Source organism: Ctenopharyngodon idella, chromosome 6 (genome assembly GCF_019924925.1).
Source record: "Ctenopharyngodon idella isolate HZGC_01 chromosome 6, HZGC01, whole genome shotgun sequence".
NCBI lineage: Eukaryota > Metazoa > Chordata > Actinopteri > Cypriniformes > Xenocyprididae > Ctenopharyngodon > Ctenopharyngodon idella.
In genome coordinates, this window is record NC_067225.1 from 21232917 (window position 1) to 21250579 (window position 17663).

The 17663-nt window shown below is 36.1% G+C and overlaps 2 protein-coding genes across 5 annotated transcripts in view; both read right to left on the reverse strand.

Annotated features, from left to right (window-relative positions):
* mast2 (microtubule associated serine/threonine kinase 2) overlaps positions 1–14385 on the reverse strand; it is a 127717-nt gene extending 113332 nt beyond the window's left edge. For 3 of the 4 annotated variants that reach the window (XM_051896541.1, XM_051896540.1, XM_051896539.1), the window contains exon 1: positions 13241–14385. In XM_051896541.1, coding sequence (XP_051752501.1) covers positions 13241–13321 — 81 coding nt within the window. In that variant the 5' untranslated portion in view covers positions 13322–14385. The remainder of the gene's footprint in view (positions 1–13240) is intronic. The other variant, XM_051896538.1, reaches the window with a different exon arrangement.
* Positions 14386–15615: 1230 nt separating this feature from the next.
* tmem69 (transmembrane protein 69) lies at positions 15616–17339 on the reverse strand. Its single transcript, XM_051896546.1, has 3 exons — positions 17221–17339; positions 16977–17026; positions 15616–16742 (listed from the first exon to the last, which is right to left on the reverse strand). The coding sequence occupies exons 2-3, from the start codon at positions 17019–17021 to the stop codon at positions 16059–16061; spliced, it is 729 nt and encodes a 242-aa protein (XP_051752506.1). The 5' UTR covers positions 17022–17026; positions 17221–17339; the 3' UTR covers positions 15616–16058.
* Positions 17340–17663: the final 324 nt, after the last annotated feature.

Consider the following 17663-nt stretch of genomic DNA (forward strand, 5'->3'; position numbering starts at 1 on the left):
ATATTCATTGTAAAGTCAAGCTGCAAAGCTTTAAAACAACACCTATTTTGTGTTGGTTAAGCAAATGGTTGTTGATACTTAGTGATAACTTAATAGCAGTACAAAGTACTGGCTACTTATTAATAGTTCGAAACATCAAATTAGTCACAATATTTATTGCACAAACACGCAAGGAATTTTAGAAACATTGGACCGTTCCAATTCAATGTTAAACTGTGGCGTTTTGTAAGTGCAGATTCTGTGTGGGCCTGTCCATGAGCAGAACTGCAGCTCCAGTGTTTAGAGAGAAGCTCTGTGAGGACAACATTGTCATTAGATGCTCTACAGGTAAGTAAATGGAGTACTAGAATTAAGCTGGGACATTGCAACGATTTGTACAACATTACTGGGATATGATTACCCGGAAGGCAAGCCTCAAGTTTAGCCGAATCAACCACATCTGAAACTCTCTGAGGAGTGAAACAACTGAGGAGCATCGCCCTTGTGCTCAGAGGTCATTTAAATGAGATTAATAAAGATCGGGCCACACATACAGGGGATGAGAAATGATCTCTAATGATGGTAACGGGCATTTATTTTTACCCCAAACAACATTCACAGAGAAATGTTTGCTTGTTACTATTAGTATAAGTAGCAGTAGTGTTAATGACTTTATACAATCATTATTATTATTTAATAATAATAATACATTTATCAATCATAATTATGAGTTGAATTTATCATCATCTGAGGGGCATGCATCACATTTCAAAAACCAATGCTTTAGGTGAAGCCATATATTTAGAGTACAGACTCTAATCTGTCTCTTGCAGCTGTGAAAAGGAGCACCAAATCAGACTAACAAGCCCCAGCCCATTCTGCCCCAAATACAGCACTGTAAGGCAGAGCCTATAGGTCCTATAGGACCTGCAGGGGGAGATAAGGTCACACTCAGAAATACTGGTACATGCCCACTACATTATCCACAAAATTGACAGATGGGCTAGTTGATGTCACTTGCACTCAAAAAGGAGAAAAGTAAAGAGGTTCATGCTAAACTCTAAACGTCTCCAGTAACAGATTCTCTTCTTTCCTAAATACCTCCAGAGGTCAAAGAGTTTAAATTATCAATGTTTCTGCCAGAGGCATGCTCTGACCCAGATCTAAAGAAACAGGGTCAAGTGCAACAAATGTCACAAGCTGGCAGTTCTGAAGAAAAGAACAAAACAATGTTCATTGGGCTTTAATGGAGTTCATAGAGTAAATAAAAGGAACAGAATAGGAATTACTAGGAATATAAATGTACAATCAATACTTTTTACAATCATCTGTTTAATTTCAATTTCAAACATATAATTATCAATCAACCAATGTTCATTTTATTTGGCCAATGTTAAATAACAAATCCAAATCAAGTGGCTATTTGCAAATAGTCTTAATTTTAAATTAAAACTAACCTGGGAGCAAGCAAAAAAAAATTGAATACAGTTACAAAGCAACGACAAAGCACAAATATAAGTAACAATAACAGAAACATCCAGTGTTTTTGTCAGCAGTATTAAAAGAACTGTAGTTCTTACCATGTTTCTTTGGTTAGAATAGATAGCTTGTATCTTTGGTGAGAAAAATGACACACCAACAACCTGCTCAACTCCTCAGATAATATCAGTATTGGACGATCCTACTTTGGGAAATTCAACCACTGGAATTGGCGCAAAACGCAGATCGACTCATCTTAAGAAAATGTAATCCACAGTCCAATGTACTTTTATAAAGTATGGGAAAAGAATAAGTATTTATTTATACAGCTAGCTGGCGGATTCAGCAGTTTCACACCAATCAAAACACTTGGCCAAGAGCATCACCCCCCAACGTGTGATGGGACTCGGCGAACTCAACACAGGTCATTACCAGAAGAAAAAAAAGCCTCTGGATGGCCCACTCCCCACTGTGCTTGACTGCAATGCCCTTTCACTGAGCTAATCAAGGGAAAGTTCATAGGCCTGCCTGAGCCATAAGCACAGCATTACTGTCTACAATGACTAACAGATTCATTACAGTGGGAACTGGATACAAGAGCACTCTTCCAAACACTAGACAATGAACCAAGAATGAAGTTAGTTTGTTAAGGCAACGAAATCTGCAGTGAAGAAAATTTCTGCCTTGATCAACACTTGACTTCAACATGAGTCATCATAAGTAATATACACTCTCTTATTTTGTTTGTGTAAACATTAATTTACAATGTAAATTTTGAAAAGGTGTCAAGTGTGGGTGTATAGACCACTGTTAATCATATAAAGCCCAGCAAACAATTAAAACAGAACTGCATGTTTCTATTCATATTCTAATGCTGTAATTGTTATATTTTATAAGGGACTGAATTTTAAAAGTGCTAAATTAGACAATTGACATGTGGAAAGAAAAGGTCTCCCTCTAAAGGATTTTGCTACCCGTCTGTCAGGATCTGTGACAATAGCTGCAATGTCTTTTTCCATTAACATCAAAGTATCTGAGGTTCTAGCCTAAATGATCATCAGCTGGAGGAGGAATTAGAAATTAGATGGCTTTGCAGCTCTGCCAGCTGAACCCCATGAATACTGACACATATCAGCATATTAAACTGTTTTTAAATGCCTCAAAACGTTTGAAAACAAGTTTAATAGCTTTCTTGCTGCTTTTCACCATGGAGGGCACTATAGAAAATGAACCCTGACATTTTACTACCCTAGCAAAATGTTTTCTGGATGACAAAACATTTCTGAACCTAAAATTCCTAAATAATCAAATTTAGAATCAATGTTTAAAAAGGCTACAAATAAATAAATCTTAATGTATTGGCTTAATATTTATCTTGTGGACAATACATTAATGATAGTGGGAAAAAATGAGAAGAATCTATTTCGTTAAACAAGTTTTTTACGAAACCAGGGCTTCACGATATATTGAAATTATCTAAATATTGCACATGTATATATCGAGATGTGCATATTGCAACAGCTTGCGATATCCGAATGATTTTAATAGGTTACATCGCAAAACCAGGCAAGAAGACGGTTTTGTTTTGATTCCCCTCCACCCCATCTCTGTCTACCGGCAGGATTAAAAAAAGAAGAAGAACTTCAAAACCTCCACAGTAATTAGAGGGCCATGGAGCGTGACTCTCCAGACTCTCTCACAATCTAGCGCCTCGTTGAAAACCCCAGCCATTAAATTGGATTTTACTTTGCATAAACTGATTAACATAAACAGCACATGATCATTTTCCATTATATTTCTACATAAATTATGCCCAATGGTAATAAGACTTCATCTTTACCATCTCATCAGTAGGAGCTGCTGTATAACCTTCATATCATAAACTGGAGCCATGAACTTGTGAATAGGTTTGCATATGTTTTTATTCTATATGTGGAGATGTCTCTTCCATTAAATGATTCAGTGCTAAATCTCACACCCATCAGCTTCTCTCTGCATGACATATTAAATGTAAGGTGAGCACACAAAGCAGATAGGAAAGGCAATAATCTGAAAGAAATTCTTACTGCATTCATTAACTGCATAGCTGAAATAAATGGTGGGTTTTATAGCCTTAGTTACAAAATTAAAATAAATAAATTACACTGGTTTATTTAGGTCTCATATTGAAATAAAAAATAAAATGTAATATGAGGCCTAAATAAACCAATCAATGCAATGTGTGTATATGTGTATGTATATCTTTTATTTAAAAACAACAACACATTTATAAAGAAATGAAAACGTGTACCGATGTACCGATTCATTTTTTTTTTTTTTTTTTTTTTTTACAAGCAAATTGGCCAATTCTGATACCAGTTGATGATTTTTTTTTTTCTTCTTCGTAAGCAAATTTATTTGTTGTTTATTTGCTCTATAACAGGCTAAACTGGCCTTAAAAAAAACATCTGTAGCCATTTGAAATTAGAGGCAACCACTGGATTTTAATCAGGATCCAAACAAAAATGCTACAGCACTTTATTTAAAGTAGTTTGCATAATTTTAAAACTTAGAGCAAAAACAGCATGGTCTGACTTTAGCTTTGTGAAATTATACTACATAAGACACATCTGCACAAACCAAAAACAAATGGACTGAATGAAAATGCATATTTAACAGGATTTTTTTCTTCCCATATTTCTTCCTATAATTTATTCCTATAACATTGTAATATTTTTCTTCCTATATTTCGAGCATTGCGAACAGTGATCTTGCTGCGCCTAGTATTTTCTCTGCTGTGCATCTGCGCTCTCCTCTTTGCATCAGTCTTCAGCGTATGTTAACGTCCTGGTAACAGACTTCGTAATATTTTCACACAAATGGCATTTTGGGAAATTACTGCAATGCAGTTTGTGTGCAAGTCCAGAACAGAGATGAGCCAAAATTAATCTAAAAACCAGCATGCACGACCAAAATGGTCTCAATTTCGAGTTTTGTATTAAAGTGAGTTTTAAAACACACACTGACACAATCTGGGCCCTGTTTGTAATCTCAATCCCCTAGAGCATTTTTAGCATTCAACAATAACCAAATACAATCCAATAAAATTTTCCTCCATTATCCTTAATCATCAGACACGGTGTGTAATGATTTTTTTCAAGCAGCATTTCAAAAGACACATCAGCAGTGCATGCTCAACAGCTGCCAACAAAGTCCATGAAAATGGGTTATTTGGCTATTGGTCCAAAGTTAGTCATGCTTGCTCTGTTTTCATTCTTGATCTCCCATCAAGTGCAGCTGATTCATTGGAAGACAAATTTCTGTGTAGTGAATTTCACTAACCATTTCTAATGAGTCCTGGCAATGGGATGAAGCAAGTCACTGGTGAAGATGCTAATCTATATGTTTACAGTTATCCAAAATAACAAAATGCTTGATTCTTTTAGTTTATTCCCTGCAGTAATCATCAACTACTCAGTTTAGAGTTGGGTAAGACTGATGTACACGGGGAATGTTTTCCATGTAAATGTGTGTGGTTTTCCCAGTTCTCAAACAGAACGTTAAACAGATTTGTACACAAACGATCCAAATCCATTTGTGTGGCCAAAGTGTGTGAGGACATGGGTGTGTGTGCCTGTGTGCTTGTTTACATACAGAATTCAAACAGGAGGAGGCTATTAGTCTAACTTTTACATAAACTAACATTGTCAATGAAGCACACAGTACTCAACAATACAGCTCTAAATGTGAGTTTGGCATCACCCAGCATTGTTTGAACCCCAAACTCAAGCATAAATTTCAGATTTTGACGTGTGACGTACACATTCCAGCATCTTAGAGCATATACTATGCTATGTTGCCCAATAAAATGCAGTAAAACACATTGTCAAATGTTACACATGACCGGAATCCGGTCTCTTAGATCAAGATTTAAAATGGAACAAAATGTATTTTTAGTGCTGTCAAATTTAACACAGATATTAACATAAATGTTTAACAACTTAAATTTAAAATTGAACATTTACCAAATTTAATATTTATTTATTTAAATTTAATAGGTTTTTCTGCTTTCAGAATTAATCATTGAGATTAAACATGGTTATTTTATTGTACTGACAGCACTAGTTTTTACCAATAGGAAACACTGTTTATTATTTTAAGGGTTTATACATCTAACATTAATAGTGGGTGGAAACATACACTGTCAATGTAATATTATTTTAATAATTTGCTTTAAAACAATGATAGGACAATAGCACAACAATAGTTGTGTTTGTGTTGAGGTGTACAGGAACTCTTTGCGCAGTCAGTCAGTCAGCTTATTGTTTCTGCATCATTACATTCTGCCTGTGGACAACATCAATTCCAGCTTTGCCTGAACCACATAACGTAAAGTCACAATCAATACCAATTTGCACACATAAACATACACGCCGCATGCACACAAAAATGAACACTGGACGTATATATCCTACTGGATCAATTGTAAAATTGTTGAGAACTAAAGCACAGATTTTCAAACCACCAAAAAATTATGAAACAAATTCAAGATGGAAAAAAGCCATATGGCTCTGGAAACATCATCTAGATTTATTAAATGACCCGTATAGCACTCATCAACTAACTGCGTCTATAAGCTATGCCTCAAAATATCACCATACTGATGTCTAAAATATGATACTCTGTTAACATGTTAATAGTATTCATTCTGTATGTAGACCTGCATCTCAAAAGAATTAGAGTCTCCAGTCTATCCGTGTTTGGCTTCTTATAACATGGATTAAGCAATGCCAAGGGTTGTAATCTAGAAGAATTTTAATAAGTACACACGCCGTGCAAATTTAGGGATAAAGGAAGCTGTCGAGTGGCTGTGCCTCTGAGTGGTTTTCATCTGTGCCACCAGCTCAAAAACGTGTGCTCAGCCATAATAATGATGGTGCTGGAGGGCTTTCAATTCTGAGAAATTACAGATAACAGAAGAAGGGAAAAGCGTCACAGGCAGGGCTAATTGAGAGAGGAGCAGGATCAAAATAGGGGAATTAAATTAAAATAAAGGAACGAACATGTACAAAGATTTTTTTGGCATTGCACTGCCTTCTTGATTAGAGAATGAGGTAACTGAAGGCTTTGCACTAAACCGTTGATTAAAGGCTTGTATTGATTTGAAATTTTTTCGAGGATATCTCCATATTTCTAAGAAGTCTTTGAATGGCATTACTCAATATGCTAAGAGGGAAGATGAAGGGCAGGTTAGGTTGCCCTAGGAAACACAAAAGACTTTGGCTACCTATTAACCATTTCTCCTAAAGTCTAAAAGAAGCAAAGACAAATCCTTATAACACAGAGTATTAACACAGCACTTTGCATGGAATGCAGACAAAATCCTCTGTAAAACAATAACTTGATGTTGAAAACTTGATTCCAGAAATAATATTTAACTTCACCATAAAAGAGTAGATGTTATTACCTGGACAATTTTATATTAAGATTTAATGAATAAAATCTGCAATATGAGATAAATAAAATAAAACAGAAAGGTGGGCAGGAACCTTCAGTGAACATTTGTAATGGCAAAACTGTGTAGTAGAAGGAATGTCAAAAGTGCAGGGACTCACTTGTCTTTCTTTTTTAATATCAAGTTATCAATAACACCAAGTTTCAATAACACCAAGTGCTAACTTGCGTAGACACCAGTGCATTGTCTAACTGATATCCGGCTATTCCTAAATAGCTTGCTTGATTCTCAAATAATTGAGAAATAAATGCTACACACAAAATAAGAATGCATTTAATAAAATATATATATATATATATATATATATATATATATATATATATATATAATTTATAATAGAGATGCACCAATAATAAATTTATTTGCTTATATTGATAGTCGATTATTCAGAATGATATCTGATATAACTTTCCTGAGGTAAATGCAAGGTTAAGTGACATTGTTCTCAATCTGTTTTACTGACCTCTTTCCGCGGTTTAAACACTGATTGAGCGATTACATGAGTTATGATACATATCAGTAAGTTGTACTGTATCTTTTAACATACCTTTTGTAAAAAAAAATTGTAAAATTTCACTGTTATTTAAAATTACTCATATCATGAAATAAGACTTTGATCATATCACCCATTAATAATCGTGTTAAATAATCGTGATTTCAATATTTACCAAAATAACTGTGATTCTGATTTCTGCCATAATCGTGCAGCCCTACTTGACAACACTATGCAGTTGTGTGAATTGTCACTGTGCTACCAGTGATCTCAAAGGATGGAGGAGCAACAAAATGTTGTTCAACAGGAAAGCAAAGAATGGCAGGATGTTTTTTCCAACTATTGATGGTCCTGTACACCCATTAAGAAGGTGAAAAGTATCAGTGAACAACAGAAACTCACTTTTTTGTCTTTATTTCTTACAGTAAAGTGGTTTCTTTAAGACAAGGAAAATTCTGACTCTGTTCACTAAAGTGCTCTTTGCCTGTTATACACAACAAAAATACTGAACCACTCCCCTTTCTGTTGACTGGTAGAACAGTCCGAGTGCTTTCCGCTGTTTCCAGCTGTTTTTATGACATGTCCTCCTACATACACAGGTTCCTGCTTGTAGCATTCCTCTTCCTCCTTTGATCTACCTCATGATAGTGCAATTCTCTGTTGATCCCAGTTGTGAGCCTTGACATGACCTTAGGTTGGCCAGTTAATAACACAACCACCATCTCACGAGCTATAACAATGAACACGTTTCAATATTTTCTATTCATATAACATGTTACGTCTGATTTGTTAAATAAGTTTCAGTGATTTGCTGGAGAAAAAAGACAGACCTGATCAGTTGGGTTTGTTAGTTTATTGATCACATTTAACATCTGCAAATAACAAAGAGGTGTTTGTGATGTGTTTTGGACTGATTGGTGGAACTAAGGCAGTGCCATAAAATTTCAAGGCTTGTAAATGAATCAGTAATTTCCTGTCATTTATGATTGCAGAGTGCAGTGGCATGTGCACTATAAAACCTGGCATACGCCACTTTTTTCATGCCTAATTTGCACATCAGATAAGGGACACAGAGAGTAAACAACATCTAATCACACAAAAATCATCTGGTCCTCATTTCAGTGCTTATTTACTCTCAGTTTGCCAGTGTACTACGACTGATAACTGATATGATGGCCAATATTTTAAATATAAATTACTAAAATTATTAAAATGTGGATACACCTGTGAGCATAAAATTAGTCATCAATATTTTCCTTGAAGAGGAAGACTGTAAAAAGTTCTGTTAACTAATAAGAGTGCACAAGCTTATTGATGGCCTCAAAGCTAATATAGGGCCCTATCATACACCCGGTGCAATATGGCGCGACAAGTGTTCTTTGCTAGTTTCAGCCCGACGCAGTTATCGCTTCAACGTTCTGCGCCACATTGTTTAAATAGCAAATGCATTTGCGCCCATTTGTGCACCCATGGGCATGCTGGTCTGAAAACAAGGTGTGGTCAGGCGCATTGTTGGCACGTTGCTATTTTGAGGCAACTGAAATAGACTGCACCATTGACCAACTGAAACCTGGTCTAAAGTCAATGGCGCAATATTTGTTTTGTTATTTAAAGAGCACGCTAGTAATATGCGCCTATATGCAGGTGCACAACACACGTACACTCTGCTTATTACACACACAGGGATGCGCAGCAGCACACAAACATGGCAAATATTAAAAATAAAAGGATTCTTCGCGCACGAGCAGATCCGTTTCCTCACTAGAGAAGCGTTCAGTTTTTCCGCTTGCAAATTCCGCCATGTAAATAGCGAATCCGCCATGGCGCGAGCGCAACTGGCTTTAAAAGCTAATAGGAGATGAGACTCTGATTGGTTTATTGCATGTTACGCCCAAAACACACCCATTACTCATTAAGAGAATAGGGACAACCCTTTTAGACCATGTGCCGGGCGCACAGACCATTTTTCCCATTGTTAAACTAGCAAAAGTGGATTCGGACACGCCCTAAGCGCACTTGCGCCGTGTACTTTAGACCATGCGCTTAGATCGTTAAAATAGGGCCCATAGAGCTATACTAAAGACCACAAAACTCTCATTTTAATTTCATGGAGTTTTAAATGATCCAGTTCAGTGGAGACCAATGAACTCCCATAAAATAAAGGTTGAGCACAGCAGATTGAGAAAAACTAAAAAAAAAAAACACTTTGCTGTGTTACTAACTGCATGCAGTGGAGGGACAATGTTTCTAATTTCTTCCTAGAGACAGCACCTTATCTACATTACCCAGCCTCATGTGCATCTCTCTCTGCCTCCATTTCTTCCTATGAGAACAACAATTTATCATTGCTTCTAAAATCAATGCTAGCAGTGTTTTTGGCCACGTCAAATCAGTGTTTTTTTAATAAATACACATTGAATGCATTCTGTTCACACTGTGCACATGTGCACACTGAGCACAATCAATGTGATTTAACAAATCTTCAGGACTGACTGTCAGTGTCATTTTTACATCAAGTGATGAAATCATCAACTGAGCAGATGTCTGCATGGAAATAGACGGGAGAGAGCGAATGTTAATATGTGAATATGAATATGAAAGATCTGATTTTAATTGGATAACTTAATTTAATTGGAAACCACACAAACACACTTGATCAGATGGCCATGACCTGTTAAATGATAGTTCTGCATAATGAGGTGACTAAGTGACAGCATCTTTTCCTTTTGCTTCACCTGTCTATTGGCGCTCTAGATGAAACCCTTCACTGACTCATTAAGTGCACAGAAGCAAATTCCCAGTTATAGATTCACCATATCATAAAGGCTAGGAGTTAAAGGATAATCCAAATGCTCTCTAATGAACTAAGACAAAACTATTCAAGGCTAGTATGTCAACTGAGGACACTCTCCATAACTTGATGAGCAGACTACCTTACAACATTGCAAACTAATTGGTGAGCATATCTGGCACCATCCTCTATTGATGCAGATGCTACACCAATCAGACAGAAAGCTCTCCAGTCCCGACAGCAATGTAAACAGGCTCACAGTACAGCACTGGCTTATTTTAGCCCTCATTTCAGTGTAAGAGTTAAGCATAGAGCTTACATGCCAAAAGGGAATTAGTCTTCAGTAACATCAACAACATGCTGTAACCCCTTTTTCCATTATCTAACCAAGTCCCGTTATGTCAGTTCATCTCTCAAATGATCAAAAATATTTATGCAAGTAAATGCAAGGATGAAAAGCTGATTTGGGTTGGGAGTTGCTTATGTAACAGCTTTTTTGCAGCAGTCCAAACCATCTGTGCTGGTCAAAGAACTTTTACAGCATAACTCAACGACTACCGGGGAGAGGAACTCCTAAAACAAAGCTGAATCCAACAGATGTTTAGCTCACCACTGAAAGGTTATAAGAGGGAAAAACTGAGCCCATGAAAAAACAGGAGCCAAACCTCTTAAGATGTGCATTCCAATTGTGAATTATAGTAAATAGGATTGGATAAAATCTTTTACTGCACATGGAGAGCATTCATAAAAAATAATCAAAAGGGTGCTGTGGAGTTCATGGCAATACCAATACTTTGAACAGTGGACCCTCTTGTTAGCTCTAAATGCACTGCAACTGTAATCACAATTTATAATTCAGTTGCAAACTTCCATAAACCTAAAGCATGGACTAATTTCTTTTGTTGAATATGTTGAAGAAGATTTTCTTTCAGGTGTCATTTTCACATTCTGGCATGTTGGAAATCAAATGTTTACTGCAGAGTCATTAATATGCATCAGTAGAAACATCTTCCCCAAAAAAATCTCACACTTGCATGCAAGAATAGCCTACTTATCAGGTTTGTTGTACTCTACATACACCATGTCTTGCAACCCAAACCACTTGCACTTTTAGACAAAAAGTCATGCAACACATGAAAAAAAAAAACAGGATTTTACTTCTCAAAAAAAAAAAAAAAAAAAAAAAAAAAGGATCTCTGCACTTTGGGTCACTCTGCCAACTGGGTCAGGTTAGAAAGAAGACTGATGATGGCTCACCTGAACTACGCCACGCCCTTTATGATCTCATCAGGGAAAACACTGAATAACTTTAAACACTGAATCACAACAATAAATTTGACTTCCTCTTAGCATAGCCACTACAATGACTGGCATATGGCAAAACGTGCTAAAATACCAGAGTGAACATGAGCCAGACATTTTGATAGTTCAAAAACAACAAAAAAAAATGCTTGACCAGACTGATGTTCATTAAAGACAGGAATAAGATCAGCCAGTGCTTATGTTCAAGAAATTTGGATATATAGAAAACTTGTGTAAAAAAACAACTCAAACTATGATCTCACTATTTCTCACTTTAATCTAGACTGTACTTCTCTGAACAATCTTAGAACAATGTATCACATCACCTCTCATTTTACGCCCTCGCTGAGTCACTAGGATGAAATACTTACATTATATTATTGCTCATTATTTTACACACACACAGTGCTAAATTAATAAATGTATATTTAAATAATAATGATGAAATTTCTTATTTGAAAGTGTTTTCTTATTTGAATGTATCAATGCATTATATAGTCAAACCAAAAATTATTAAGACATTTTTGATATATTTTTATTAGTGGGTGCAGGACACTATAGTTCATTTATGTAAATAAAGTAAACTGTGACATATTATACCCAAAAATTCTTCATAACAGTGGACTACCAGTAAAACTGATAAAAATTTGGAACTAAAAATTATTCAGACACTTTGACCTGACCATGTTTTGCTTAAGTGTTATCTGACATAAATGAGATTCTGACACATTTTCTGACAGTTTAACTCTGAGATCTTGTCATATTTTATTACCATTTTTTTAAACTATAGAGAATACACTGTATTAATGAACAAAATGTTCAAGTTGTCGAAATAAATTTTGGTTTCACTGTATATTCAACTTAATTATTAGACATTGTGAAACTGTGAAAATAAGAAAATTAATTCAAATAATACATTTTCAAATAAACAAGAAAATTTCATCAGAATGGTTTTGCATTTGTTGCCAAAATTAGGAAACACTAATTTTGTGCATGATTCCCAAAGCACGAGTATGCTTCTTTTATTTCCTTCCGATGTCACTCTGTCCTATCCCCAACAATGATAACACAAGACTCGCATTGTCAGAAAACAAGGAGCCAATAAAACTCTTGCAAAATAAACATAATGTGAGTAATAAACTTGAGCAAGTCCCATAAACTTACTTGAATAAGTGTACAATTCTAATCATACACAATGCAAAAACACACAAAACCCAGTGTGCATGATGTCCAGGGTGTGTATCATTTTTAATAATATTCCATCTGTCTGGGATATACTGTAATGCAACTGAATAAACAAACTAGTCTTGATGAATTAACCGTCTTTATTTTGTTTAAATTATTAATTTAAACAAAATAAAGAAGACTGTTAATTCATCATCAATTGAGTGCTATGCAAGCTAAGAATACACAAGCAAAGGATCTTACACTTATCTGAATATTCCTGCTTTCACCTTACCACTTGATAAGGGATTTTTGCAAGAAAAGCTTCAATGTCATGATGTACTTGATCTGTAAGCACTGATTCTTCATGGATGGACTGAATGGATGCACTGCGCTCATTCTGCAGGGCAGCTGCGTCACATGCAGCACCAGTATCTACAGACTGCATTTGTATTGTTATGTTTACCTTGCATTTTAAAATAATCATGCAATGTATTCGTGTTAAAACGGGTCAACTTTTCAGTGCAAGATCACTCACCTCGTCTTTTCCTTCAGTGCTGCTCTCCCGCTGCTCAGAGGTGCAGAGTTTCCTTTTGTTTTTGCTCTCGGTTCCCTTCATTCTGATGAATGGAGGTTGAGTAATACTCTACAATAGTAATGTATCGATGAATCCGGTGGTCAGTGCATTTAGATGGTGAAACAGGTCTTGTTCTGATACATGGTGAGCAAACCTCTCCTCAACTTTGGTCCACAAACACAGAATCAATGGTGAGAGCTGGTTCGATACCGTGGCTTTTGTGTTGATCTATCGACCTTAAGTTACAACCCGAGTTGCCATGACAGCCCGTCAGTTTTCCCTACTGTTTTGTCTTCTGTTTTATGTAAACCGTGCTACTTTAGCGCGGCAAATCAGCCGGCGGAACTCGCTAGCTCGCTAGCTGTTTGCTGATAAAGTTTGCCAACATCCACAAAATAAACGTCTTTCGGGTTTACAAAAATGAAGTGACTGTTTAAAAACAATGTGTAAATAAACTCGCCGGGCTCGTGTCTGTCAATGTGAGATTATAACGACAGGTCACCATTACGTTGAATAACGCCGCATTTCCAACGTGCTTGCTGCAGTTTCAAGTGACCCAGCGGATTTTCTCTTCTCTGTAAACTAATACTTTAGCATTTCGCAGTTACCACAGCCATAACGAAAACCTAAAAAAACGCGATTTTTTTCATCCAGTCAACCGCCTGACTGACGAGATACTTTGCCGCGGAGCCACAACACAGCGCGAGCTCAACTGTTCATCATGTCTCGTGAGTCAGGTCTAGAGCGCGAGCTCTGTTTTGACAAGGATCATTATATCATTTGGGCACGAAGCTCCGCTTTTCTCCTCCAACTTCACTCTTCTTCAAACGTCAACCCGGCCGTTGCGGCCGTCGGTGGCAAAAATAATTGCTAATCAGAACCGGTCCATGTCGTTGCGTTTCTCCGAGGAGGAAATCTAGCAGCTTCCTGAAGCTCGGATCGAGTGAACGACCGTGGGTGCGTGCCAAATGCTGATCTGAGTTCAGTCTGTACGAGCACAGTCGAAGTGGGGTCTCTCGCAAATACACTGGAGCGCTGATCTAAGTTCAGTCCATATGAGCAGAGCCAAGTGGGGGAGTCTAGCATTGCATACACCGGAGGGCTGATCCTCCAATGGTTCAGAAGGGGCAAGTAAAAAAGATCGGTTTTCGGTGAAATACGACTTCACTTAGTCTTTGCTGCCACCTGCTGAGACTACAGTGCTGCTTTTTGATAACAAGTATTACATTTTCCTTCGGCATAAAACAACTGAATGTATTTTATTGAGATATACTGAGAAAAAAGAAGGCACAGCAAATATGAGCAGCAGACTTAATTTCTTCATTTGCATTATTATGAAATTTATTAAATGAAATTTGAATTATAATTAAATTATACTCAATGACAAGTTCGCCATGTGTGTTATGGAGAATTATGTAAATTAAATGTGTTTGTAAAATGAGATGACGGGGAAAGATTTGCAAGTTATATTTAGGGAGCACTGAATTATGAGTTGGTGAACAGAGCCATATGCCAGGTTTTTGGCTTGTATCAAAAATTGTGATGTAGGAGGGGCGTGGGGTACTTCAAAAAGAAACATGAAAGAAACAATAAATTGAAACAGCATGAAGCAACATGGTCTATATTTTGGTGAATCTTACTTGAAAGGTGGATCAGGATCTTAGTCTTAGTTTATTTATTTATTGTAGTAAATTTTAATCATGGTCAACAAATAGTGTACTGTAAGATAATGAGCTAAAGCATTAAAAAAAACTTTCAGCAGCATACACCGTAAAACCCAACAAGTTTTTAGGGTAACTGAACTCAAAGCTTTTGAGGAAACTGATTGCCTTAAATCATTTAAGTTTAAAAATGAATATTTACTGTAAACTTATTCCATTTGAGTCCACATAGTATTAAAATATAATTCCACTTAAATACTTTGCATTAAAATCAGAACCTTTAAATTAGCTCAGATCTTTTACTGTTAACTACTAATTAGCAATAACAAAAGTGCCCCCCCCCCCCCCAAACATCACAAAACATTAAACACTAACTGATCACCCCATATTTTAATATTGATCAAAAAACATAAAATAACACTTTATTTTAAAATTTACTCCCCTTTAACAGTTTAACTGGAAATCTGCTGTAACTCATTCCATTTGAGTTCTACTTAATATAATCAGTTATTGAGTTCAAATAACTTGTTTTCTATTAAGTACAATTAACTTCAAGTAATATTTGAGTAAAATGAAGCTGTTTGAATTTGAAATGAAGTACACAGAATTTTATGTTATTGCTAAAATCATTAAAAAAGGATAGTTAAACAAGACAACAAAGAAAAATAATCAGAGTAATGTTGGGAACTGAAAGTTTACTTGTTCAATACAATAGTTTTTCCATTTCGAACCTTTTAGCATTTGCACTGCTTTTTGTTCAATATCACTTAGAATATCAAACACTGTGGTAAGTACGCATTTCTCTTTTTATTCCACAGTATTTATATTTGACTTCTCACAATCTAACTGATGCAGTATGTGAAGTTATATTAAAAGTCAGGAAAATCGGTCTATAGTCATTTGAATTCACTACTGCAATTTAATATCCGTTTGGCCGATAACCGTCAACAATAGGAAGCCAAATGGATATTTTATAAAAAGGAAGAGAATTGAGTCAGAAATGAAAACCGAGAAAGATTCAGAATCATCATGGTGTAGAATATGGTTTAACACATTATCAGTGATGAAACTTTTAACATATTTAATATCAATGGATTGACATTACAAATATGCATAAATCATTTATCAGTGAAATACTTCTTCTCAGGATAAAACTGCTTAATGACAACAGTGCCTATCAAGGAGAAAAAGGCTACAGTTGTGAGGATTGTCCTCAGTGCTTTAAACCAGCTGGGGTATGTGGGCAGGAGGGACAAGTCATAATGCAATGCTATCCCAAGCCCCATTATCACAAGCACAGCAGACTGTGTAATGTCATGGCAAAAAAGGAGTGCTGTCCAAGCAATCAAAGAGGGAACCACGCTGTTGGCTAAATTGAGCCAGTCAGGTTTTGCTGGACTCCCGGCAGGCAGGGCGAAACCCCAGCGTACCCCACCAAGAAAGGAAACAATGGACGCTCCGTATGCAACTTGAGCAAATGCGACTTCGGGAAGATACAGTTCTGTGACAGCCATAAGTAGAGGAGCGGATACAAAAGGTATAAGACCAGATAATCCGAGATAGAGGGCCGGCTTTGGAGCTTTCTTTAGGTCTCTCATGTCATAACGAAGCAAATCAAGTTCTCTTGGTGGACTCTCTTCCTGAGGCCGTTTCTTCAGTCTCTGACCAGACCAGTGAAATGACTGGGCTCCCAGAATAGAACCAGCAACATGTCTTGGGGGCAACTGTCCATATAAACCTCTAGTAAACAGTGCTGAACAATGAGTGGTCCGCTGCCCTAAACAGGCAAACTTACTGGACACCTGAAGAACAAATGATGAAAGAACAAATGTGAACTAAAACAATTGCTTCTGTCTTGATGAGAATTCTTCTCATAAACAATGAAAAAAATAAAATACATAACGTGTTGGAGGTCTATTTCCATTAGGTAACACTAGAGTATACTATTATTCATAACAGAAACATGCGTGATAATAAAAAGTGCAAAAGAATATTGACGGCAAAAAAAAATATGACAGGTCAAATGTTTAACTCACCCCAAAGTTACTAAGGATGTGACGTCCGATTATCCTGGCCAACATTTTACCTGCAATTCAAATATTATGAAAACGTTAATAATTCATTTAAGGACAGTAACTGCAGTGCTGTCTGAATCAGAATCGGATGTCAAGTTGCTGAACTGAATTACATTATAAAAGCTAACACATTAACAGTGCACAAGCAGTGTTTATATCTTATGTCAGAAACATGGTTCGATAAAACTTATTAAAACATACATACCTTGATTTCATATCATAACGTCCTAAAATAAAACGTAGATTTAGTCAGCAGAAGGTCATTACAGCGCGCGTGGAAATGTGAAGCCAGACACATCAGAATACGCAAAATGCCTGGAAAGTTCTTATAAAAGTCCTACGGAAGAGCCCGGATCGTGTGTTTAAATTAAAATTAAATACAGTAATTACTTTTAAAACTACATTATAGACTTTTATGGATGGCATGGAGTCTCATGGGAATGGAGTGTAGCAAAACAAGTGCTGTTAAAAACTTATCTAAATTTAATAAATATAAATGTATTACTTATAGAATTATAAATGTAAATATTTTATAAAAATATAGATTTTTAATTTTTTATTATCATTATATATAAGTCTATATGATGTTGGTCATCATAGCCATGTTCACACTTCAAATTTATTTATTAATTAATTTATTTTTTCATA